Source organism: Emys orbicularis, chromosome 5, assembly GCF_028017835.1.
Source record: "Emys orbicularis isolate rEmyOrb1 chromosome 5, rEmyOrb1.hap1, whole genome shotgun sequence".
Lineage (NCBI taxonomy): Eukaryota > Metazoa > Chordata > Testudines > Emydidae > Emys > Emys orbicularis.
The window spans coordinates 119755249-119783214 of NC_088687.1; the positions used below are offsets into that span (position 1 = coordinate 119755249).

General features: G+C 45.0%; 1 protein-coding gene across 2 annotated transcripts in view; it reads left to right on the top strand.

Moving 5' to 3' along the window:
- Positions 1-27966, top strand: part of STK32B (serine/threonine kinase 32B) — a 272197-nt gene that overhangs the window by 47542 nt on the left and 196689 nt on the right. For both annotated transcript variants that reach the window (XM_065405246.1, XM_065405247.1), the window contains one exon: positions 12430-12581. In XM_065405246.1, the coding sequence (XP_065261318.1) occupies positions 12430-12581 (152 nt within the window). The remainder of the gene's footprint in view (positions 1-12429; positions 12582-27966) is intronic.

Genomic DNA, 27966 nt, shown 5'->3' on the forward strand with positions numbered 1-27966 from the left:
CTAGTTCTCCACATGTTAGTATGGTATCAGATTCTGTGGTGGGGCAGAAATCCAGTCTCCTGGAGAGTACAGATACTTCAGTTCCAGTTAGGGGAAGTCTTGATAGGTTGATGATGTTGAGGTGTTGTGTATTGTCCTCATGGGGGTCCTGGTGTCATGGTATCTCCCAGAGGTGGTTCCACTTTTTGTTTTTGTGTTGGATGGCTGTCATCAGCCTTTTTTAGGGTTGTTCTGAGTTTCCTGAATGATCTCCAGGTAGGTTTCCTGATTTTTTTTTTGTTTCCTTCCAGTGTTTGGGAGCATGTGATAATTTCTTGTTTGAGGAGTTCCCTTCTGGAGTATGTAAGATGGTTCCTCAGTTTTTCCGAGGTCCTTCTGCAGAGCTTTCCCACACACTTGGAGTTGTATGTAGTGGTCCGAGGGTTAGAGATGGAGAGTCCTCTGGGGATGATGATGTGTTTCTTGCATCTGCTCAGGAAGTAGATGTTGCTATTCAGTCTGGCTTCCTTCATCATGTTGTTAAATTTCCATTTTAAGGAGCGGTGATTGTTGTTCCCCCTCTTATGGCCACCTTGGCCTCTTTTGTCTTGTGACGGCTGTAGGACTTTTTATGACACTCCTAACTTTATATTTTACTGCTACTGGGATGCAGCGTCTATGTAGATATATCTTAAAGTTACAGTGGTTGCCACAGCAACCTTAGACCTCTGCAGGGTTCGACTGCAGGTGGCAGCTGATATGACAGCCAGGCAAGGACTTTGCACAGCTCAGCATGCTTTTGTGCACAGTGCTCAAGGTGATTCTCTCCATCAGCTGTCCTTCTCTTCCCCTGTGGAGCTAACTCCCTCAGCAGCTACCCTGTCTCCCTAGAGACAGCCTTAAAAACAAGAAAGCATTTTTCCTGACTTTTGTTGACACCTGAGTGGCAGTTTATCTTCAATATTTTACTGCAATAGTATTTGTTGTATGAGAACTCACATGCCACTCAGGAGATAGGAGGATGAGCTCTTGAGATATAAAGACCTGAGAAGTGGCCACTGGACTTTCAAATGACCCTATACCAACATGCCCCATTCTCTCAGAGGAGCACTATCTCTATTGAGATTGACAGGGCAGATGCAGTCTTGTAACTACAGTAGTAGTTCTTTTACTAGAGAAAGTGAAAAGGTATACCACAATGGCTGTGCGCAGGATAGGAAAGGGGCCATGGATGTGGAGGGGGAGGAAAAAAGGAGTAAAATTAGTTTTCCTGAAATAAAAAGGTTTATTTACCCTGCTCAGGAGGAGGCTTCTCTGACAGCTAAGGCTGCAATTCAGCAAAGGATGTCCTTAAATACCGAGTGACCTTAGTTCTGAACCTTATTTAGTAGTGATTCAGTAAGGTACACAAGCATATATGTACCTTTGGACAAGTGAGCAGTCCCACTGACTTTGTCCCTAACTTCCTCTCTGGTTTGGGTAGCTCACTTTCCCAGTTTTCTCCTCTGTACCACAGGGCATTGATATTTCACAGTATCTTGAGATCTCTGGGTGAAGGGAACTTTCGAAGTTCAGGGCACTGTACCATTAATATTTCCTCTAATACCCAAAGCTGGCCAAGTCCAGTGGGGAACACAATTGAAAAAATCATTCAAACTGCAAATTCCTAAAATAAGTCCAGGTAACGGTTGTTTTACACCCTATCAAATATTGCAAGTGTGTGCTTGCATCTGAGCTAACTAGATTTTCTTTTCTTCCTTAATAGAGTTCTGTAAAATGTGGGTCTAATCAAATTACAGTAAAAATTATATATTTGGATATTCAATAAATCAAATATTGACTAGGAATGAAATACTATAATTTTCATTTAGCTTTACTGCAGATGTAACCATGTAATTGCAGGCTCGCACAGGCAGGATAATTTGTATTCAGGTGCAGGGTCTACTTTCCAGGGATATTATTGTACCAGACTTCTTCAAATTCTCTGTTCAAATTGTCAAGTACATTGAACAGTCTGCAGGAGCGGCCCCTATTTTACTAGCTAGGGTGGAAAACGTTTGTGGAAACACCACCCCACCAGCAGCCGAAACAAAAAGAACAAAACCCCTCCAAAATACCCCAGAACACCACCCCACAGCCAGCCAATCAGAGTGGAAAAAACAGCAAAATAAAAAAGCCAAGCAGTGTGGCACTCCCTGGAAATTGGCATTCAGGGTCATCGCCCTGCTTGTCTGCCCCCAGAACAAACCCTGACAATCTGACCTCCTTAAATTAAATTATGATTTGAATGTACAAACACTTCCTTCTCCTATATATCTCTGGTGTTGAGACTCAGGGCTCAGATCTGATGCTTATTGGGCACTGGTATAAATCAGAAATAGTTCTACTGAAGTCAAGGGAGAGACACTGGTGTAAAACGGATGTGAGACCAGAATAAGTCCCACAGTCATAGGGCACGTCTTCACTACCCGCCGAATCGGCGGGTAGCAATCGATCTATTGGGGATCGACTTATCGTGTCTAGTGAAGACGCGATAAAATCGATCCCCGATGGCTCTTCCGTCGACTCCGGAAATCCACCGCGGCAAGAGGTGGAAGTGGAGTCGACGGCGGCTCGGCAGCGGTCGACTCGCTGCCGTCCTCACAGCCAGGTAAGTCGACCTAAAATACGCTATTCACGTAGCTGAAGTTGCATATCTTAGGTCGACCCCCCCCTGTAGTGTAGACCTAGCCATAGTCTATTTTACTGAATAATTGGCAAAGTATTTTCTAATAATCTACAGTTTATGCAACAGCAACACACTGCACCGGTGCATTGTAATAATGTTTCTTGGCAATATGGCCACAAATATTCTTGAGCTTGAAGTGACATGAGAAGATACTGGGCTAGATGTTTTGCCTCTGTTCCAGCTGGTTTGTATTGGTCATGCCTTAAAAGGGCAGCTGAGGGTTCACTGGGTCAGGGAAATTCCTTAGTGGTGTGAAGCCAGGTCTATAACACCCATTCCCCAACCCCTTTCTAAGTTTCTCCAGTCTCTGGCCAGGGCCACCTAGCTGAGACCATGAATATTAGTGGCTCGGAGCATGAGGGGACAGATCAGGAGTGGAAGATAGATTCTGTATCCCTATACACTCTATTATCTATTGTCTTAGCAAGTTTGTCCCAGACATAGACAGGCGCAACTTAGTTGGGACTAACAGTGTGTGGGGACAGAGTGCCTCACCTCTGCTTCCAGTTGTCTCCCCTAGGCAGCTGCTCCAGAGCCCAGCACAGAACACCTGGAATTGTGACTCTCCTGGATAGATGGGAGATGTAACAGGTATATGTTCTCCAGCAGGGAAAGTGATTCTCAGCAATCCCCATCATTGGTAGAGGAAGTGTTTGTTTAGGGCCATTTGACTAGGTGGGGATACTGCACAGCACAGTGAATTTCTCTGCAGGGTACAGGTAGCAGATTGAAACTGGTTAAAGAGACAAATTCTGCCATCTTTTTATACAATAAATCCTTTTCCAGATCCCACCTCCATTACACAACGGTGGGAGGGCTAGGTAGAATTGTGGTCCTGGGGACCTGTTGAGCAGGGGGTGTAAACTGAATCTCAAATTTGTGTAATAATGTGTGTCCTCCCTTTGCATGTTGGAGAACTCAGAGGCAGAATGCAGCTCAGCACCGGACTTTACTCTGGATTGTGCCTCAAAGGCGCAATCTAGCTCTGAAGTCACAATCACATCAGTTTCACTCTCCAGCTGGCTCCATGGGGAAGGCAACTCTGTGTGAATATTGCCCTTGTCAGATTCTTTGTCAGCTGCTAGCTTTAAGAGAACAAAATTAGAGGAAACATATCAGTCTTTAGATTTTATCAGGTGAAAGGGACTATTCAATCTCCCAGCGACAGCAGCTCAGGCATGTAGAAACAACTCTCTGTGGCTAGAACATTTTCGTAAGGGACATTTTAAAAATCAGCATCACATACCCTAAAACCAAACTGATAGACAATTTCAGCAGCTGCCACTGACACTGAAGCTAGGGGTACCAACTGTGCAGAGCTCTAATTATTGATTTGATATTCACAAGGAAATTCTAAATGGATAACATTTGTAATGGGAGCACAACAGGTGCAGAATCCCACACTTATGTGCAAATGAGGGAACTGTTCACTGGCCTCCCCATTTGCACATCAGTTAGCCTGTTTCTCTTTACAAATGTTGAATTTGTGTTCCCATTTTTATTTTTGCACTTGTTGTGGTCCATGTTTCAAAATGTCTCCAAGCATAGGCGCCGACTTCTGCTACTGCCAGTGGGTGCTCCACCCCCCTCTGTCCCCAGCCCTGCCCTGACTCCACCCCTTCCATGAGGCCCCACCCCATTCCAACCCGTTCCCCAAAGTCCCTGCCCCAACTCCGCTCCCTTCCTGCCCCTATTCCGACTCCTTCCCCAAGTCCCCGCCCCAGCCCCGCCTCTTCCCTGCCTCCTCTCCTGAGTGCACCACATTCCCACTCCTCCCCTGCCCTCCCAGAGCTGCCAAACAGCTGTTTGATGGTGGCGGGAAGCTGGGAGGTAGGCGGAGGAGCGGGGATGCGGTGCACTTGGGGGGGAGGAGGCGGAGGAGGAGGTGGGGCGGCGGCGGTGGGGGGGAGTTTGGCTGCCGGTAGGTGCAGAGCACCCACTAATTTTTTCCCCGTGGGTGCTCCAGCCCCGGAGCACCCGCGGAGTTGGGGCCTATGTCTCCAAGAATTTGAAAGTATTTAAGCAATACAAACATTCCATGATTTCCAGAAACTTTCTTAAGTATTTTAATGAAAATTCTCATTAATCTCAAAGAAAATTATATGTTGAAAAAGGTGTAGGAACAAGTTGTTATAACAGTTGCTTTTACGTTTTTTTTAAAGACACATCTTTACAAGTTACATGTGTATCCTATAATAACAGAGGGTCTGAGCCCATCATGAGCACCTCCATATTGCTCAACCCCCTCAACTTCAGTGGGAGTGGAGAGAGTTTAGCACCTTTCAGGAGCAGGTGCTTGTTTAAAGCACTTTTAAAATCAATTTAAACACAATATTTATAAAAGTTATCTTAATTTCAAATGTCAGAGCAGATTTGACATGCTGAGTGCATGATCCTATTGGTATCTTAAGACTGGTTTCTGCCACCTTTAAACTGTAGCACCTCACTTTTTGAGCAGTCTCACAGAAATCTCAACGGGGCCCATAGTAAGCAGGCTCTTAATGTAACAGAACAGGTGGTTTCTGAGGAAACCTTGCAATCCTGGCAAAGGATTGGAAGGAATAAAAGTAAGCCAATGTTCATGTAAGTGAATGACTTCTGGGCTTTGGGTGGTGAGTAAAAAAATCAATTACTGGTTGATTTACATAGTGCATCGGGAATCTGGTTTGGAGCATCTAGCATTCTATAAGCATTCACTTAATTTCAGACTGAGAATCAAGAAAATCTACTGAAACGCCTGCTTTTTACACTCCTACAGAGCTTGGACAAGTTTGAACATTTTCCCTCTCACCTTCCCTCCCCCATCTTTTAATGCTCCCATACACATATAGGGAATTGGGGAGAATAACAACAACAATAGGGAAAAAAAGTAACCGCTTGTGGTGGTGCTGTATTGACATCTTGGCACTCAGCCTGTAGTTATCCTAAGTTCTTTCACTAATAATTAGACTTCCACTGACTATATCAGGGAAAAAAAACACTTAAAACTTTTATTGCACTCACCATTATACATCACTGATGGGCTTAGCCAAAACTTTATCATCCTTGTTTTCCTTGATAACTAGACCCCTTCTATCATCAAGAAAGGCAATCAGAAGCTGTATTTATTCACATCTGAAAATCTGACTTTAACTTTATATGTTACTAGCATATAATGACTTAGGGATTGTCAGGGGGTTGATGTCTGAGCCTGGCAGCACCACCTAGTGGCAGTGATCTGGGCCATGCCGCCCAGTGACAAGCGTCAGTGGGCAATGGTAGGGGAACCCAGACCCTTCTTGCTCTACCCAGGGCCGGCTCCAGGCACCAGCTTGTCAAGCAGGTGCTTGGGGCGGCCGCTCCGGAGTGGGGCGGCATGTCCAGGTATTCGGCGGCAATTTGGTGGATGGTCCCTCACTCCACCTCGGAGCAAAGGACCTCCCGCTAAATTACCGCCACAGATCGCGATCGCGGCTTTTTTTCTTTTTCTTTTTTTTTGGGGGGGGCTGCTTGGGGCGGCCAAAACCCTGGAGCCGGCCCTGGCTCTACCAGGTTCCAGCCCAGGACCCTGTGAATAATAACTCAGATATGTGGCTTAGGGGCAGGCACCCTTACACCTATTCCCTGGGGTGCTTCCTATCCAGCTTTGATTCCTACATCAGTGCCACTAGTCAGCTTCTGGATTCCCCCTGGAGTTCTCTCTGACTGCATTCAGAGAGTCTTCCTCTATCAGCTGCAGCCCAGATTCCATGGGGTGACAGGCTTGTGGCAGCTGTCTCAGCTATGTGGAGCCTCACCTTCAACTGCTCCCCTGTTGCGTCCACCTAGACTGAGCTGAGCTGCTCCCTTTTTGAGCCCAGCCTCCAATGTGAGCATGCCCAGCAGATACAGATGGGCAGGGCCTTCTGGGCCACTGAACTCTTCTTTAATCCTTAGTCCGCCGGTGTGGGGATCGTACACTCCATCACAGGACTAGGTTAGGTCTCAAGGACACAGCCCATAGAAACTGGCAACCCATTGCTGCACTGTCCCAAAGCTGCCCTGGAAAGGAAATGTGGCTCAGATCCTGTTGCTCATTTCCTCTCAGGGGATGGAAAGTAATTTGCTGATGTCAATAACAGCTCTGTTGGCTGTAGCATTGGGGTGCTGCCAGGGTTTTAACCCATTCACCAGCCCTCCTTCCTGACTCTCCACCCACCTGCTTTGGCGTGAAGGTGTCAGTGGTCATACAGCTCGCATTATCCCTTCAGATCTGGAACTAGGTCCCAGGTGCTCCTGCATGGGTGGACTGTCTGGGCCAGAATCTAGCTTTTATGTGACAAACCATTACAATGAAATTAGAGGGTTCAGCTGCTCTGACTCCTCTCCATTCTTCCTGAGTAATGATGGATTTGAAGCATGCATACTAATTTAAACACACTTTAAAATGCCACACAATTTTTTTCCTGTACCAGTATTTTGTTTGACTTTCCAGCACCTATCTTCCAACCCTAGGCACTTCACCATTTTAAAAACAATATTTTATAAAACACTTTAAAATCCTGTAGCCCATATATTGTACCCGTGCATATGTATAATAGCTCCAATGCAAAACAAATAGATCACATGCTCTTAACACCCCTCCTCTGCAGATGCCTAAGAGAAGTGATAGGTTTTGCAGAGTGACTGGAACTATGAAAACTCTGGGCAGTGATGATCATGGGAGAGAAACAGATTCCAAAGGCAAGATACCTTGCCAGCAGCTCCCTTTTTCTGAAACGAATGGTATGTAACTCCCATACCTTCACTGGTCACAGCTGTGATAGTATCACACAGGGTGAGAGGTAGTCTTAAGTAGAGCTGTTTGGGAGTTTTTAGACAAAATGTTTTTCACCAGAAAATGCCAATGCATCAAAACAAACTGTTCACAGGAAAGGGTCGGTTTCAATAAATTTCCCATTTCAAAAACATTTTGGAAAATTGTTTTGAAAATGGTGAAGCAGCGTGTTTTATTTTTGAAATGAAAAAGTTCAGTTTGAAACAATGTTTTGTTTAGATATTTGGATGCTTTCCCAGTTTACCAATATTGCCTCAGTCTCTTTCTGGTCTGAGCGTTAGTCCTCATTCAACCCCCAATCTTGTATAAACAAGGGGCTATTCATCCCACTGCATCAGTTGATATTCCTCAATCAAGTTTGTGTTGTATAACTACTGTATTCTACAGCCATTTTAAAAATAAACATATACTTAAAGTAAATATCCAGAGCACTCTGCAAAAGAGCTTTATAGATTTAGTGCCACTACCTTTTCCTTCTTTGAACCTTTCCTTAAGACCCACCTCTGTTTGATTTCTTGTAGGCATCACATCAATTTATGATGTCTTGAAGAGCAGATGGAGTTAGCTGGAACTCGCTTTATCTTTAAAAAATTGCAAATATATATAAATTGTGTATATTTGATTCTATTCCTCTTCCTGCCCTTACTCTTTGTATGTCATGATTTCTGAGGGCCAGATTCTGATCCCCTTACTCATGATATTCCCCTTTAAGTGATTGAAGTGTAAAATGCTATTCAATGTGAGTAAAATTGTCAAAATGTCCCTTAGATTGTCCTTCCCCCAAAAATCTTGCAGTGGGTGAAACTGTTTGGTGCACTGAAATGGCAGTCCAGGGAGGGAGTCCTAAAGTGACTTTCAGCCATCTTTGCACCTTCCAAAACCTTGGCTGTTCTGGAGCACCCTGGTGTAAGTTAGCCACGGGGAGCCTAAATTATGGCAGCCTCCTCGGGCTGCTATATGGGATGCAGCACTGCTTATAATCTTTGCAGCACTGTCTCTCCTCTGGCCCCATTTCTGACATGCCCTTCCACCCCCAGAAGATACTCCCTATGCTAGGACAGGCTAGGGGTACTCAGAAGACAGCCTCATGGCTGTCTTCAATGGTTCCTGCCAGGGCCACCCAGAGGAGGGAGCAAGTGGGGCAATTTGCCCCGGGCCCCGCAGGGGCCCCCAAGAGTATGTCAGAGGCTCCCCCTGCCTCCATCTTCCCCCATCCCCCGGCATCTCAGCTGGTAAAGGGGGCGGGGGGGCTGTGAGCTGCGGCCGAGCGGCGGGAGCTCAGGCCCCGCTGGAGACACCATGCCACTGCAGCGCTGGACAGGGCACGCTGAGGCTCCGGGAGAGGGGGTAAGCGGCATGGTAAGGGGCTGGGCACCCCCCCCGACCCCATCCCCCACAGCCCTGACCCCCAGCTCTGAGCCCAGCCCCTCTGAGCAGGGCACCCCCGACCCCATCCTCCCCACAGCCCTGACCCCCAGCTCTGAGCCCAGCCCCTCTGAGCCGGGCACCCCCCGACCCCATCCCCCTCACAGCCCTGACCCCCAGCTCCAAGCCCAGCCCCTCTGAGCCGGACACCCCCCTGACCCCATCTCCCCACAGCCCTGAGCCCAGCCCCCTGTGAGCCGGGCACCCCCCAACCCAGAGCCCAGCTCCCCACCCAGCCCTGGGCAACAGCAGCACCACCCCCAGGCAGCGACAGCCTATTGGCACCAACCATCACCATCACCCAGCAACAGCCCATTATGTAATTGAAAATGTATACATACCATTAAAGCATTTAATGTTTTTAAATAATGTACTTAGTGTATTTTCAAATTATTACAAATTAATTTTTGAATGTATTTCACTGGTTATTTTTTACATTTCCAAATACATGTTACTATAGTATTGCAACTTTTTTTTATGGAAGGGGCCCCTGAAATTGCTTTGCCCCAGGCCCCCTGAATCCCCTGGGCGGCCCTGGTTCCTGCACTGGGGAAATCCTCCCTTAGCTAGATACAGGGCTTTTAGAGCCTCTTTACACAGCTCCGGCCCTTTTATGTGGTATAAATGACTGCACCACAACTAAGGTGGGGCAGAGTTTGTCTGGGGCTTACCCAGGAAGGACAGCTCTGCTTTGTGGTGGTGATAGTGGAAGAAGGAGGTCAGAAACTGTTGTAAAAAAGTGCTCGGTGGTCAGCTTTCCAGCAATGACTCAACCTCCCCTTCCCCCCCCTCCCCGGAATAAAGGTACGAAACCTGGGTGGGGCAAGTCTCTTTGTTCCATGCAGAAAGGTAGCCAGCACCCTCCCTCCCTCCCCTAGCGGAGGCGAATGGCAGGCTGGGTTAGGACCTGCTGTGGGCATTATGCTAGTTGCTCCTTTTAAAGGGGGACTGGGAAGGAATTTTTCCTGCACCACCTGAATTGGCTTCGGTGGAGTGAGGTTTTTTCGCTTCCCCACAGCAGGTGTGAGGGAGGACCTTTTCTGGTGAGAAGAAAAGGTGGTAGGCCATATGTCGCAACTTATTTTGTAAGTGTGGGGCAGATGTCCAGTGCAGGTACTCCATAGGGAAGGCAGCCAGTGACCAGATAAATGGCCTGGTAAAGGACTTAAGAGGAGGTACTGGATAAAGGAACAGAATGGGGGAGGGGGTTGGGGACTCCTCTGATTGGTACGGCAGGGAGGCAACCCCCCCCCCCTCCCCCCCATTCTCATAGCTCTCCTTAACCCTCTTACGAGGGTGGTGGATGGTAAGGTCCAAGTCATAGGTCGGCTGGGGGACTTGGATGGAAACAAAGTAGGGCTGGTGGAAGCCCCGAAGAATTGATTTTATAGTCCCAGACATCTATATAATAAAGTTGCAGCCTGATTAAAATCCATAACAAGTGTCTCCTGTCCTTCTTGCAGTGTACCCAGACAATTGGCTAAAGCATGGGTGAAGTTCTCATAGAATGTTTTATGCATTTGTACAGTGCTTAGTAGAATGGGACTTGGATTCTGATTGGAGCCCGTGCATGCTACTGTTATACAAATACTAAATAGGAATAACATGGTAAATTCTAGCAAAAAGTATGTTAGAACACCTTTGAGGGGGTGACTTTAAAAAACCCTGCAGGAACAAGAGCATTGAACGGGAAAGCTTCTCAGTCTATCCTTAACCCACATTGTTTTGCTGCAGTATTTAGCATTTGTTGTGAATGTGAGATCACTCACTGCTTTCAGGCCCAGATACATTTTAACCCCACATTCCAATGTTACCACAAATGGAGTTTCAGAGTGGTTCTTAGAAATGCCTGCTATTTAAAAATATGGCTGTCAGTCCAGTTTTACACAGATCAGAGTTAAGCTAGTCTCTGCTTACACTGACTAGATTATCACTTTGCGTTAGTTTGTTTTACTCTTTGAGTCAATAAGGCTGTACAAGAAACCAAAGCAAAGTGATTTATGGCCTGAGACTAGATGATTGCAACGATCTCTTTCAGCCTTAAAATCTTTGATAGTCCAGTATGAGCAAGATCATCTTTCCCTTAACAATAGTTGGAGAATAGCTCTGATATTTAGATGATCTTTTGTGGCTCATTATCCAAGGAAATGATGATTATATTATAATCCAGGTATGTGCATGTGCTTGTGTGAATGAGGACACTGGACAATCTTTTTGTTAAACCAGAGGTTCCCAGGGCGTGCCCTCCTAGAGCGGCATGGCAGGACCTTTGTGGGGGGTGTGGGGGGCCCGGGGGTGGGGAGGGTGCCCCATCCAGCCCCTCCCCGCCCTGAGCTCTGCTCCAGCCCCACCTCCAGCCACGTTCCCAGCTCCACGCCTGGCCTTGTCCACAGCCTTGGTGGGGCTCCGCTCCCACCTGGGGCTGAGGCTGGGGGCAGGGTGAGGCCAGGAGTGATGAAGCTGCACCTGATTGTGAGCCTGGCGGTTGGCCCCCGCCGTGGCCCGGTTGTGACTCCGCTCTTGCTTTGGCCCCTGGCCACCGCTCAGACCCTGGCCCTGTTCCCATCCCCATCCCCATCCCTGTGGCCCCAGCTTTGGCCCTCTTAGCCATGTCCACATTGTGCCCCACTCCCCCAGCCACATCCCACTCGTGACTCAGGGGGCCCGGGGGTGGGGAGGGTGCCCCATCCAGCCCTCCCCGCCCTGAGCTCTGCTCCAGCCCCACCTCCAGCCACGTTCCCAGCTCCACGCCTGGCCTTGTCCACAGCCTTGGTGGGGCTCCGCTCCCACCTGGGGCTGAGGCTGGGGGCAGGGTGAGGCCAGGAGTGATGAAGCTGCACCTGATTGTGAGCCTGGCGGTTGGCCCCCGCCGTGGCCCGGTTGTGACTCCGCTCTTGCTTTGGCCCCTGGCCACCGCTCAGACCCTGGCCCTGTTCCCATCCCCATCCCCATCCCTGTGGCCCCAGCTTTGGCCCTCTTAGCCATGTCCACATTGTGCCCCACTCCCCCAGCCACATCCCACTCGTGACTCAGGGGGAGGGGCAGGGCATGGACAGGGATAAGGGAAGGGTGTGGCCTTCAATAGTTTGGGGACTGCTGCTTTAAACTAAAGGAGGCAGTGTGGCAGTGGACAGAGCACTGGACTGGAACTCAAGAACAGACTGGGTTCTGTTCCTGGCTCTGCCATTAGCCTGCTGGATGACCTTGGGCAAGTCACATCACCTCTATGTGCCTCAGTTCCCCCATCTGTAAAATGGACATAATGATATCTACTTTGTAAAGTACTTTGAAATCTAGTAATGAAAAGTGCTATATAAAAGCTAAGTTGAGGTCTCACTCAGGATCCTACTGGTTACCAGCATTTATTCCTCCTCAGAGTCTTAGAGTAATCATCATCATTATTGAAGAAGGATATTTTTTAAAGTCACAATGTTATATTTTTCTGTGATTCCAAAAGGGTAGCAGCTGTGAAACTTCTGTTTTTAACTTTGCTGTCTATTAGGTGTGCATTGTGCAGAAGAGAGACACCAAGAAAATGTATGCCATGAAATACATGAATAAACAAAAGTGTATTGAGAGAGATGAAGTCCGGAATGTCTTTCGGGAGCTACAGATCATGCAGGGCCTTGAGCATCCCTTCCTAGTCAATCTGTGGTAAGCAAACCTTTAACATTTTATCAGGCTCCTATTGTCTCCTTATTGCTGAACCAATTCAAATTGCTGGGAGTTGAAATCTTGAAAGGATTCTTGGAGACTTTTTTTTGAAGCTATTTAATTTTTTCTGTAGTTTTGCCGCCATAAATATTTTAAAGGTGCCCTTTCATGTTGGAATGGTTAAACATCATAATTTGCCTTTTTTACTTTCTGGTGTGTGTTCTTTCTAAATTGCTACAGTAACTGTGTTTAAAAAAAACTTGGTCTCCCATGGTTTATTATTTTCTTTGACACTAGTTTTACTAGGAGTTTGATTACAAGATTATGGTATATTGAAACCATATTGTGAACACTTATAAGGATAAAATAGCTCCTTGCTCAAAGCATGTCTGTTGATGCAGCTGAAACTAAAGGAAGGAAAAGCTTTTTGTCTAAGTAGAGTTAACTAGGCAGCCCATGAGACTAAAATTCTGGATCAGATGCAGTTTATAAATAACATACACACACACACACACACACACACACACACACACACTCAATGGGCCATCCCTCCCCTACCTCATCTTGCCAATGCCAACTACAGTATCTCCAGAAGCTTCTCTCCTTTTTAATGTCTTTTAAGGACCATTTTCTACTAGGTGAAATGGCTGTTTTCTCCTCTGGTACACTGTACAACTGCAGCAAATTACTCAGTTATTCTGGATGTTTACTTCATAAGACTGAGAATAATGGATGTTGTGGGCAGCCATTGTTATAATAAAGATAGTGATATGACATTTGAATGTAGCTGGGAGTTGCAGTAGTTTGGAAATAAGGAGAATAACAGGTATCGTTCAACAGGTGGAAAGTTCAAAAGGAGGTGGCCTGACTCCAGTGATGATTCAAATATTGTCATAGATGTGGCAGTAGGGAAAGTATTTTGCTGTTTGACTTGTCCTAGCTTCATGGGTAACAGAATCTCTGTCATTCCCCAAAGTACTCTTCTGTTTTGGAAACAGAACTAATGGCTGGGAATAGCATTCAAACATCTATCCATCCCCAGCTACTTTCGTGATCTCCGCCATTATGGTATGTGAGTGCCCCAGCCTCGCATGGTGGATCTGAGAATTTTTTGGCAAACGGACAATGAGTAGATCAGACATACCTCTGGCGACTTCATAAACTGTATTGCTTATGTCTCAGGACACTGGCAATGGGATGCAAGTTTTTCACCTCTGATCTGAAAATAACCTGGATTAGTTGCTGTAGGGATCAAAAGTCATTGCCTTTTCATAGCTCTTCACTTAGCACGTAGGTTCATGCTCTGCAGGTGTCCATGGGGCAAACAGGCTGCTGTTCGTGCTTCGGAGTGTTGCTAGTGTTGCTTTTCTTGGACCTCTGGTGTTAGCTGCACTAGCAGAGAGTGCAACATGTTGATTCAGCAGAGCGCAATGTTAGTCATAAAGAGAGACCACAGGCTTGGTTCAGTGGCAAAAGTGCTCAGCCAGGTTTATTGTCGACAAAGCGCAATAATAGTGTCCCATAGGAGCTACAGGTACACTAACATGTACGCCCATGACAAGGTTCCAGTTCAATCAGCACACCTGGATGCTGTCCCCTAGACTAGTACAAATATGTCTCTCCTATGACTGCTCCTTTTTATACATTGATACAAACAAGTTATGAATTACACTCCACGTGTTGTTAGTTACCACCCTTATCCTTATACCTGGTAGTTTGAATGTAACATCCTCATCCATTATCCTGCCATCCCTTCTTTACCTTTATGAGAGATCAGTGTGTTCTTGTACCATCTCTTAAGAATGTGTTTACGTAGTTACTTGAGAACTCTCTCTGTTTCTGTTCCATCCTGTCAGGTCAGGAATGCACTTACTTGGTTAGCTGACACCCAATATTCCTATTCTAACAAGCCCTACCCTAATTCATAGCCTCAGTTCATACTGTTTAGCCATGCCTAGGGCTCCAGCAAGGCCTACGCAGACTTGTTACAGTTCTTGGCTGTCTTGGCAGAGAGGCCAAAGACTAGCTGACTGTATGGACAACTAATCTATCTCTTGGCTCTCATTTTGCTCATTCAGTATCTGCATGAGTAAATAATGGAGTGAGATCTGATCCACTTGTCAATTTGACACCTTTCGTGAACGCTAAGGGCCAGTATTTCTTCTGGTATATATGGCACAATAGAGCTGTGCCCATTTATACTAGCAGAGAATTTGGCCCAAAGTTCATTTTTAAGAAAGACTCAACCATATATATAAATCCAAGTGATCCCTGTTTAGGACAGAACCTTCTCTTAATTGGACTATTAGACAGCATAAGCTACAAGAAACTTTAGCAATATTAATAATGGATCAGTCCCAAAGATCAAACATCTGTTGTGAAACAAATTGTATGCCAGGTTTTGATCTCATAACAGTGAGACTGATTTATCACAGAATTATAATGCCTGACAAATTCCTCTTCTCATTATTGTTCTTTTTTGTGACACAGATTAAAACTGGGAACCGGCAATACCACAAAATGTATTCATTTTCATGACAGGTTTTTATGATAAATCTGTTCTTATGACACTCCTGGGACTATAATCTCATGATCTGAGGATTCACATGATATATATCCTGTGTAACTGTTGCCCTAACTGTGCTAGAGAAGTTTAATATTATAAAATACAAGAAAATTTCAGGGTCAAAGAAAGACCACAAAAATCCAAAAAGACCTGCATGAGAAAAATGTTTAACGACGATCTAAAATTGGCTTATAGAGTATAAAAATCCATCTAAGGTGCCTATATGGTCCCCATTACTGCAGTGCCTGAGCACCTCATAATTGTTGATGTATTTATCCTCACAACTCTTCTGTGAAGTACGGAAGTGTTATCCCCATTTTACAGATGGAGAAGTGAGCTACATTGAGGCTAAGTGATTCACCCAGGGTCACAAAGGAAATCTGTGGCAGAGCAGGAACTTACTTGGGAGACTGGGTTGCACTAGGCTAGTGCCCTAAGCATTGGACCATCGTTCACTGGACAAAGTTTAGTTGGTCTTTGCATAGACAGCATGCTTCCAGAATCCTAAATGTATTTTGCATGCCTTCTACTGGAGCTCTCAAATTTCAACAATTGCAGGCTTTTGTAGTTTGTTCCATATTACAAACATTGTTTGTGTAATACAGTTCTGTCTGAAGCTCATAAGCTATCCCACTCCTTAACTTCAGTCCTGACCTTTTTGTTTATTTATTTTGAGGGCACCAATAAAAAATAACATCTGTATGTCTGTCATAAGAATGTTGTTTTTTGTTTCAGATTAGTGTATACACAGATACAGTCCTCTATTACATCATGGTTATTTAATAAAAAAGTAACAAATTATTAAATAGAACATTGAAAATATGAAAGGAATGTTTCTGCTAAATGTATTTTCTGTGATCTAAGTATTAATATGTCTTAAAATAATGGAATTTTCATTGATCACCTGTGAAATGAGCAATCTGTTCAATATATTATCACTTGCAGTTTGATGCAATACTAATCTACATGAAATAAGTTTCCATTTTAATTACAACTCACATGGCTGATTAGCAGGGTTCCCTCTGGTGGGTAAATTTTTCACCATACTAATGGTGGAAAGTAGCTGACAAGAACTAGCATTTCTTTTTTTGGTTCTGGCAGTTTTTAGTTGTTTTGAGTTGAAATTGTTTATGTTAATTTTGTTTTTTTCACATTGTTGTGTATGTGCCTACAGGCTGCAATAAGTACATTTTGCAAATTAACATATGAATTTTAAAGGGCTAAACATCTTAGTGCATGTGTAACACTGACAGACCCCTGGTCGTTGGCAGGCAGGATTGAACCTGGGACCTCTAGAGGTAAATGCATGAGCCTCTACTGCATGAACTATAAGCCACATGGCAATTAGCTAAGGCTGTAGCAGACTCATTAATCTCTAAGTGGTCTCGGTGCCACTAGAGGGGACAGAGCACCACACCCAGGAGGTGTGTGGGTTACACATGCACATGGACTGAGCTGGAATCCATGTGAGCTGTTGTGTTCTTTCTGGCGAGGCACATTTGGGAATAGTCTGTCTGTCTGTCTAGACCCCATGCCCCGTTGTCATAGTATCTGAGCTTCTAAAGGTGACGTTGTTGAAACTAATGTGATATCTTGAAAGTGTGTTTAATTACTATGGCTTGAAATAGGTTTTGCTCTGGGCTTCCCAAACCTGAAGAGCAGTGAAGGCTGTTAACTAGCTTTGCAGATTGGCTAAATTGAAAGGGTAAAGTTAGAATTGTGTGGAGAATGAAAGTTCCGTTTTGCAAAGGATTTTGAGATTTCAAAATCAGGTTTTGTTCCAAATCAGAACAAAACCTGAACATCTTCAAAATTCTCCACCAAGGACAATTCTGAACATTTTTTGTTTTGCGGTGATCGATATGTCTTGCTTTGTGTTGATTTTAAACTTATTTTGTATTACATGTAATAAAACAAAATACAGTAAAAAAAATTGAAAATAAAGTCATTTCCAAATAAAAAATCAAAATGTTTCATTGGAACTTCCCCCCCCCCCCAGTTTTCTTCCAAATAGAAATGCCAGTGACATCAACCCAATTTTGCAAAATATTTTGGTTTTGGTGGAACTGAATATTCTGACAGAATATGGTTCTGCCAATGTTTCTCCAACCAACTCTATATGAAATCCTAATGGGAGTTTTACCATTGATTTCAGTGGGGCCAGGATTTTACTCACAATGTCTATACTCCAACAGCATGGACCCTTTAAAGCTGGCTGGTTTGCAAGGTTAATCGGCGTTCCGTTTGCTATTCTCTAGCAGTGAGTTATCTGTGAACAAGCACTTTGGAAAGTGACACAATCAAAACCAGAAGACATAAAATGACCATATGTTCCACTTTTCATATGATGACCTGGTGTCCCAGGAACTTCCCTAAGGGGCCTGAAATAATCTTGTTTTTCATCACGTCAAAGTGGTTTTGTGGGTGGTGATAGTAAAGGCTTAAAAACAACGATGTTTGTTCAAGACATTTCTACACCGATTGGGATTTGCTCTGTATTTACCAGGAACAATCAGTCCAGTGGAACAAGTACTCAGTGTGATGAACAGTGTTTGGAATAAAGATAGAAGTCAAATTAGGGTTACCATATTTCCACAATCAAAAAAGAGGACACTGGGGGAGGGGGGGAACCCCGCCCTAGCCCCGCCCTGCCCCATCCACTCCCTCCCACTTCCCACCCCCTGACTGCCCCCCTCAAAACCCCAACCCCCCCTGCTTCTTGTCCCCTGACTGCCCCCTGCTGAGAACCCCCCACCCTAACTGCTCCCCTAGAACCCTACCTGTCCCCTGACTGCCCCGACCCGTATCCACTCGCATGGGTGGCAGGGTTGTAGAAATTTTGGTGGTGCCCAGAAACCCCCCCCCCCACCTGCCTAAGGCTCTGGGAGGGGGGTTGGGTGGGGGGAGGAGGTCTGGGGTGCAGGTCTTTGGCTGGGGATTAGGGTGCAGGAGGGGTGCAGGCTCTGGGATGGAGTTTGGGGGTGGGAGGCGGTGCAAAGGGAGGGGGTGCAGGCTTTGGGAGGGAGTTTGAGGGCAGGAGGGGGGGTGTGGGAAGGGGAGGGGGTTTGGGAGGGAATTTGGGGATAGGAGGGGATGCAGGGGTGAGGGCTGTGGGTCTGAGGATGAGGGGTTCATGATGCAGGAGGGGGCTCAGGGATGGAACAGAGGATTAGGGTGTGGGGGGATGAGGGCTCGGGCTGGGGATGAGGGGTTCATGATGCAGGAGGAGGGTCAGGGCTGGGGCAGAGGATTAGGGTGCGGGGGATGAGGGTTGGGGCTGGGGATGAGGGGTTCATGATGCAGGAGGAGGCTCAGGGCTGGGGCAGAGGATTAGGGTGCGGGGGGATGAGGGCTGGGGCTGAGGGGTTTGGGGCATTGGAGAGGCTCAGGGCTAGGGTGGAAGGGCAGGGTAAGGGCAGCCTGTCTTCCCATTAGTGGATGGGGGACTCTAGGACCCGGGGGCAGCAGACAGCAGTTGCTGCTGGCTCTGGCAGTACAAGCAGGCAAGGGAGAGGCAGGCAGGAGGGGAGCTCACGGGGGGGGGGGGGGGACGTGCGGAGTGGGGGTGGCAGGTGGAGGCCGGGGACCCATCCAACACTCCCCCGCTCCCTGACTGCCTCCCCCCGGACTCCCCTTACCATTCTGGCTCCACGTGTTTGCAAAACACGCTGCCAGGTGGGTCGGTTTGTGTGTTACACAGGGCTGCAGACAGAGGGAGGGGGGAGCAGGGGAGGGCTCTGACTGCTGGAGGCTAATGGGAGCAGCTCAGTCGGCCCAGCCGCCCAATCAGCAGCCGCACTCTGCATGGAAGGGAGGGAGGGAGGGAGGGAGGCGAGGGAGAAAACCCCCCCGGACATTTTAACCTTGTTACCAATTCCTCCCGGATGGCTATTTAGAGACGCAAAAGCCGGACATGTCCGGGGAAATATGGACGGATGGTAACCCTAGTCAAATGCATGTAGGTACCAGTAATAGTGTTCTGTTGCTCAGCATAAATGTTGATGACCAGAGCTGGTCAGGAATTTTCCATCAAAATGCAGTTTCCATAAAATCAACATTTTCTGCAAAATGTTTGGGTTTTCCATCAGGAAAATCAAAATGAAGTAGTTAGTTTTGTTTTGGGTCAGGTTGAACCAAATCAAAATGTTTCATTTTGGGTCAGTCTAACATTAACCTGTGTTTGCCTGAGCTGCTGCGGTGCCTCATGTCCCACTCTCTTCTATGGACTGGTCGTCTTGTCTGGACTACAACTTCTATAATGCACTCCCTTTTCCTCTCTGGTTAAGATGCCACAGTGTATTATGGGAGTCACGTGACATGGTACATCATGGGAGTTGTAGTCCATCTGGGGACTCCTTCCAACACAGGAAATGAGGCATAAGGAACCCAAGCTACAACTCCTATGAGGCACCACAGGGGACACAGATTAATGTAGAACAAAACCAACATGAAGAATTTTCAATTCAGGAATGTCACAACATTTTGTTTTGATTGAAAATGTCAGAACAACACTCTGGCATTTCCAGATTAAAATGTTTTAGAATTTCTGTTCTGTGGGAAAAAAATAATCAGTATTTCAACTTTTTTTGCTCAATTCAGGATGAAAACTAATTTCAAAATATCAGAATTTCCCACAGGATGGAAATTCTGGTTTCTAAACAGCTCTATTAATAAACACATGTTCAGTGTATCATGATAAACTCATAATACACCCAAAATTGGAGTGAATAATAAAAATAAACCTTAAAGGTGAAGGACAAGGGCACAGAATCATTTAAAAAAAACACCTCAAGGCCAAATTATGTTGCTTGCAAACCTGTCCTCCAGGCCTTCAAAATATGAGTGTATTCACAGACTGTCTCATAACCCTGAGATTTCAACAGATTAAATTCAAACACATCAACAAAAATCCTGCACGTATAGTAATTCAAAATGTGGAATTCCAAATATAAAATTAAAAGCTTATTTTGGGAACTCTCCAGACAAGACAACTTAATTATAGGCTCTCTGGAGCCTCCCTAGACAGAACAGGTACTTCCAAATATTAACAGTTGTAGCCATCAAAGTAGTAATATAGTTAAATACATAATGACAAATCTCCTTACACTTTTTTTAAAAAAATCTTTCTTTGTGCAATTAAATTATCAAAGGAAAAAAAGTTAGTCAGTAGCTCAACTCAAGATTTCATGTTTCTTTCCCCCTCTGTAACACAACTACTGGAAAGCAGTCAGGTCTTGAATCAGAAATCCACAAGAAAGTGATGAGAGGTAACTAGGCAGTTTGTCTGTCAACAGTTTTAAGATATTAAGTCAAAATCTATGGTGGGGCTAAGTCCATTGAGGTCAGTAACTTCACTGAAGTCAATCAATAACCCCAGCAGAGAATTTGGCTCACTGCATGCAAAATATACAGAATAGCTGATATTAAACAAGGTAGAGCCTCTCCTTCAGAAGAGCCAGATAATTTTTTTTATGAGGCTCATGCATCTTGTCTCATTTTTATTAAATTTAACTCCACAAGCAGAACTTGTAAATCATATTATTTGAAATATGAACAGCATTTCATAATATCTGATGTAGAGAGAGGTCATTCTCCCTCCCGCCCCCCCCCCCCCCATGTTAAATAATAGCCTGAGTAAAACTCAGTTTTTCAAAAAGGGTTTGGTGGTTTGATTTATAGCCTACACTCAGGAAATAAAACTGAATAAATGTGTGTAAAGATATGTGAGCCTTATAACCAGCTTTATCGGTTTTATAGGCATTTCTGGTAATAGAAATTTCTTTTTAAAATGAAAAGCAGCCCAGCTTTGTATCAGCTCTTCTCTGAGATGAATGAGCTGTAGAAATGCCGATTCTTACACAATCCCATGCTAAGACTACCGCACACAACTCTAGACTTCAACATTTTACTTTATACTGGTCAGTAATATTTTTGTCATCTTACTCCTTCCCATGCCCACCCAGGGGTCCTCTAGGTCAGACTCTGCTGCCCACCCTTAAGAGGCTCACAAACCATTTTCCTTCCAGTTGACATTAGGACTGAGTCAAGAACCCAAGTTTAAATCCACGATATGCCAATACATTGCACTGCCCATTTGGCACAACTTCTGAATCTGAAGGGATTGACTAGCTCCTCCAGGAAAACCATAAAGACCCGTTGCTGGCAGTAGATCCTCCCTGCCCAACAACTCAGGAGTTGAAAATGGTTTAACTGCTGGCATAGAAGGGAGAGACACATTTTCAGCACCATTCCTGACAGTCTGACTGAGACCTGTTGGGACAATGTGGCAACTGTGTTTGTTGTAACTTTGCTTAAAAACATATCCTGTCAAAATTGTCAATTAAAGTGTTTTCAATGCCAGTTGAGGGGAATATTATTACTGTGAATTATGTTTATTCAGAAAATGCTTGAGGACCAACCCAGAATGGAGGCCCATTATGTTAGGCAGTGTAATAGAAGGTCCTTGCCCAAAAGAGCTTACAATCTAAATAGACAAGACACAGGGTGTGGGAAGAGGTAGAACACACAAGCAGAGTGAACAATGTGATGGCATCAGACATGTTAGTTCCATGATGATGATTTTGGCTGTATTTTCTTAGAAGGTGATCTGCTAAATGGAAAGAAAAGCTCCCTTGCATAGTACTGTGCCCAGGGCAGTACTCTGGTGAGGGGTGGTCCTGGCTGGGCCCCATTTTACCCTTCCCCGCAAGGGCAGCAGTCCCTGCTTTGGCAGCTTCTGCTGTGGCTGGCTTCTCTGCAGTTTTGGGAATCTATCATTGTCAACATACAGGCCATTTTCCTAGTCTACTCCGAGCTATATGGTTAATACACTTACACCACATAAAATAGGGTTAGCTGCATTGTCAGAGGAGCGATATAGTTTGATATATTTTCCTTCAAGCACAGCACTGTCTGGGATATATATGTGTGTGTATTTCACAAGAGAAGCTTACAGGAGTCTCACTGGTTTTAGATTACTGCTGTAGGCTACTAGCCCAGATTAAAGCAGCTTCAAATTCAATTCAATTCTCGAGGCATCTAGATAGACTTATGTGTAGTGCTGGGGAGGAGCCGGTGGTCGTGGTACATGTAGGTACTAATGACATAGGGAAGGGTAGGAGAGATGTCCTGGAAGCCAAATTTAGGCTGCTAGGGAAGAGACTGAAATCCAGGACCTCTATGGTGGCATTTTCAGAAATGCTCCCAGTTCCACGCGCAGGGCCAGGTAGGCAGGCAGAGCTTCAGAGTCTCAATGCGTGGATGAGACGATGGTGTAGAGAGGAGGGGTTCACGTTCATTAGGAACTGGGGAAACTTCTGGGATGGGAGGAGCCTATACAGGAGAGATGGGCTCCACCTAAACCAAAGTGGAACCAGACTGCTGGCACTAAACATTAAAAAGGTTGTAGAGCAGTTTTTAAACTAGGAGATGGGGGAAAGCCGACTGCTGCAGAGGAGCGTGTGGATCGGACACAGACTTCCCTTAGAGGAGAGTCTGATGATAGAGAATCTCCAGGTTATAGTCAGGAGCAGAGGACTGAAAAGTATAATGTAAGGGCCGGATCAGATGATAAACAGCCACATAAAAAAGAATCTGGCACATCAGAAAAAGACAGGCTAATAAACAGGGACAAGTTTTTAAAGTGCTTGTACACAAATGCCAGAAGTCTAAATAATAAGATGGGTGAACTAGAGTGCCTTGTGATAAAGGAGGATATAGATATAATAGGCATCACAGAAACCTGGTGGACTGAGAGCAATCAATGGGACACAATCATTCCGGGGTACAAAATATTTCGGAAGGACAGAACAGGCCGTGCAGGGGGAGGAGTGGCACTATATGTTAAAGAAAGTGTAGATTCAAATGAAGTAAAAATCTTAAGCGAATCCACAGGTTCCATAGAGTCTCTATGGATAGAAATTTCATGCTCTAGTAAAAATATAACATTAGGGATCTATTATCGACCACCTGACCAGGACAGTAATAGTGATGATGAAATGCTAAGGGAAATTAGAGAGGCTATCAAAATTAAGAACCCAATAATAGTGGGGGATTTCAATTATCCCCATATTGACTGGGAACATTTCACTTCAGGACGAAATGCAGAGATAAAATTTCTCGATACTTTAAATGACTGCTTCATGGAGCAGCTGGTACGGGAACCCACAAGGGGAGAGGTGACTCTAGATTTAATCCTGAGTGGAGCGCAGGAGCTGGTCCAAGAGGTAACTATAGCGGGACCGCTTGGAAATAGTGACCATAATACAATAGCATTCAACATGCCTGTGGTGGGAAGAACACCTCAACTGCCCAACACTGTGGCCTTTAATTTCAAAAGGGGGAACTATACAAAAATGAGGGGGTTAGTTAGACAAAAGTTAAAAGGTTCAGTGACTAAAGTGAAATCCCTGCAAGTTGCGTGGGCCCTTTTTAAAGACACCATAATAGAGGCTCAACTTCAATGTATACCCCAAATTAAGAAAAACAGTAAAAGAACTAAAAAAGAGCCACCGTGGCTTAACAACCATGTAAAAGAAGCAGTGAGAGATAAAAAGACTTCCTTTAAAAAGTGGAAGTCAAATCCTAGTGAGGCAAATAGAAAGGAGCACAAACACTGCCAACTTAAGTGCAAGAGTGTAATAAGAAAAGCCAAAGAGGAGTTTGAAGAACGGCTAGCCAAAAACTCCAAAGGTAATAACAAAATGTTTTTTAAGTACATCAGAAGCAGGAAGCCTGCTAAACAACCAGTGGGGCCCCTTGACGATGAAAATACAAAAGGAGCGCTTAAAGATGATAAAGTCATTGCGGAGAAACTAAATGGATTCTTTGCTTCAGTCTTCACGGCTGAGGATGTTAGGGAGATTCCCAAACCTGAGCTGGCTTTTGTAGGTGACAAATCTGAGGAACTGTCACAGATTGAAGTATCACTAGAGGAGGTTTTGGAATTAATTGATAAACTCAACATTAACAAGTCACCGGGACCAGATGGCATTCACCCAAGAGTTCTGAAAGAACTCAAATGTGAAGTTGCGGAACTATTAACTAAGGTTTGTAACCTGTCCTTTAAATCGGCTTCGGTACCCAATGACTGGAAGTTAGCTAATGTAACGCCAATATTTAAAAAGGGCTCTAGGGGTGATCCCGGCAATTACAGACCGGTAAGTCTAACGTCGGTACCGGGCAAATTAGTTGAAACAATAGTAAAGAACAAAATTGTCAGACACATAGAAAAACATAAACTCTTGAGCAATAGTCAACATGGTTTCTGTAAAGGGAAATCGTGTCTTACTAATCTATTAGAGTTCTTTGAAGGGGTCAACAAACATGTGGACAAGGGGGATCCGGTGGACATAGTGTACTTAGATTTCCAGAAAGCCTTTGACAAGGTCCCTCACCAAAGGCTCTTACGTAAATTAAGCTGTCATGGGATAAAAGGGAAGGTCCTTTCATGGATTGAGAACTGGTTAAAGGACAGGGAACAAAGGGTAGGAATTAATGGTAAATTCTCAGAATGGAGAGGGGTAACTAGTGGTGTTCCCCAAGGGTCAGTCCTAGGACCTATCCTATTCAATTTATTCATAAATGATCTGGAGAAAGGGGTAAACAGTGAGGTGGCAAAGTTTGCAGATGATACTAAACTACTCAAGATAGTTAAGACCAAAGCAGATTGCGAAGAACTTCAAAAAGATCTCACAAAACTAAGTGATTGGGCAACAAAATGGCAAATGAAATTTAATGTGGATAAATGTAAAGTAATGCACATTGGAAAAAATAACCCCAACTATACATACAACATGATGGGGGCTAATTTAGCTACAACGAGTCAGGAAAAAGATCTTGGCGTCATCGTGGATAGTTCTCTAAAGATGTCCACGCAGTGTGCAGAGGCGGTCAAAAAAGCAAACAGGATGTTAGGAATCATTAAAAAGGGGATAGAGAATAAGACTGAGAATATATTATTGCCCTTATATAAATCCATGGTTCGCCCACATCTCGAATACTGTGTACAGATGTGGTCTCCTCACCTCAAAAAAGATATTCTAGCACTAGAAAAGGTTCAGAAAAGAGCAACTAAAATGATTAAGGGTTTAGAGAGGGTCCCATATGAGGAAAGATTAAAGAGGCTAGGACTCTTCAGTTTGGAAAAGAGAAGACTAAGGGGGGACATGATAGAGGTGTATAAAATCATGAGTGATGTTGAGAAAGTGGATAAGGAAAAGTTATTTACTTATTCCCATAATACAAGAACTAGGGGTCACCAAAATAAATTAATAGGCAGCAGGTTTAAAACAAATAAAAGGAAGTTCTTCTTCACGCAGCGCACAGTCAACTTGTGGAACGCCTTACCTGAGGAGGTTGTGAAGGCTAGGACTATAACAATGTTTAAAAGGGGACTGGATAAATTCATGGTGGCTAAGTCCATAAATGGCTATTAGCCAGGATGGGTAAGAATGGTGTCCCTAGCCTCTGTTCGTCAGAGGATGGAGATGGATGGCAGGAGAGAGATCACTTGATCATTGCCTGTTAGGTTCACTCCCTCTGGGGCACCTGGCATTGGCCACTGTCGGTAGACAGATACTGGGCTAGATGGACCTTTGGTCTGACCCAGTACGGCCTTTCTTATGTTCTTATGTTCTTATGTAATTAAAATTGGAAATAGCAAGCTCTAAAGGATATTAACTATAGCCAAAATATGGATGCCAGTCTCCCAGGTTCTTGCTAACACCTTGTCTGTTGCGTTCGTAATAACCAAGGTTATGCTACTGAATAACTGTAAATTGTCTGTTTAGCTCAAACATGAAGTGCTCCCATCGGAAAAAAACAGGAGTGGCATGTTTTTCTCTTTTTGGAGTTTTCCACTGCCTCCGAGGTGGGACGCCTCAATACTGGTTTTTGCAGAGCAGTTTGCAACACTAACCCGGCACCAAAAGTAAGTTTTTGGACAGTGAACAGTGTTTTCAGCAATATTTATTTATCTCTATCATCAGCCCGGGTTTTGACCTGTTCGTACATGGCTGCAGAGGCGTAAACAAGAAATTCTCCCCACTCTTTCACAGACACATAGGGGCCCCTCACAATAGCCGTCCCGCTGCTCCCTGCATCCTCAGGAGCAACGCTCCAAAAAGCGGCTGGTAAGGAGGAATAATCTACTCTATCCTAATGGATAGGCTAGACTCTGCACTCCACATACACAGGGAGCACGGTCTTGAAGGCACGGTCTCTCTGTGGATTGTTCTTGGACTGCTCTCCGTTGCCCCTTTTTACTTAAAGACGCAATCTAGCCCAAAGATTTGTAGTGAATTAGTTCTAGAAGCATGCTGGAAACAATTTGAGACTAAGGCTAGGTCTACACTGCAGCGGGGGTCCGACCTAAGATACGCAACTTCAGCTACGTGAATACCGTAGCTGAAGTTGCGTATTTTAGGTCGGCTTACCTGGCGGTGAGGACGCGGGAAAGTCGACCGCTGCCGCGCTGCCGCCGACTCCGCTGCCGCCTCTTGCCGAGGTGGATTTCCGGAGTCGACGGCAGAGCGATCAGGGATCGATTTTACCGCGTCTTCACTAGACGCGGTAAGTCGATCCCCGATAGACCGATTGCTACCCGCCGGATCGGCGGGTAGTGAAGACAAAGCCTAAGGTACTCTGGTGGTTAGTTCAGTTGTATTCATTTAGATGGAATAAAGGGGCCCACAGAATTAAAGGTGTTGACCCAGTTTTAAACAAGGTTTGGCATACAGAGAGCTTAGCCTGCTGAGTGCCATTGCAAACATGTCATTTTAATCTTTTATTCAGATACAGAAAAGAAGGAAAAACAGGGAAAGCATTTGAAATGTGAAGCATTAAGTAAAGCTTTCATTTTAACAACATCCTTTGGTTCCTTTCCCTTTAGTTGGAGAGAGTTTTTAAAAGGAAAAAAAACCACACCTTGTCTGACAGTCTTTTAGATGGTAGCAAATATAGTAATAACTATCCTTTTTTGGGGGGGAAAAAGAGAAAGTTAACTATGATGAGCTGGAGCTGTTGTTATTGCCACTGCTGTTAAAGTCTGATCCCATTTCCTAAGAAGACAAGACAAAACAAAACAAACACACACCAGGGAAGATAAAAGAATAGCAAAGACAGAAGATACGGCTTCTGTCTCTGGTGTTGACTTTCACTTGCAGCCTCACTGCAGGAAGGCACAGCACACGGTTTTACTAGTCACTCTGAGACTCGGCAAATTTGTACCATCATTAGGTAATTTCGAGTATTACATTTAGCTGCCTTTTTCTGGTCACAGGCTTACAGCTGTGTTGCAAAATATGCCATTTTGTCTGACTAAGCCAGACCCTTATTATATGGAAGGAAATAGGAGAGAGATAGAAAAGAGGAAAAAATAATGTGGGGAAGAAAAGGACGTGTGGGGTGGGAGGTAGGCAGAACTCTCACATCCCAGGTAGTGGTTGGTTCTGGCTGAATTCCAGCAGAGGTCTCAGTGGTATCTGGGTCCCCCTCTCTGGCCTGGTCTGGTCAGGACATCTCTCAGGATCAGAATAACTGAGTCCCCTAAGGCTGGGGGACCAGGAGAGGGTGGCAGTGTCAGCCATGACAATGAATCTTGCTCCAATAGCTAATTTTTTCCCCAGAGTTTCTTTAAGGACACCAAAAGGGCATGATGGGTTAAATAGCCAGTTCTCTCATTATATGGTCCATCCATTTGGCCTAGTTGTCAGCATACCAATTTTGGTTAACTGATCGCTTGGTTCCACACGTCGCTTGATAAACAAGAAATCTTAGCACAGTTCTTGAGTTATATCAGTGGGCCTTTTTAGTTTGGAC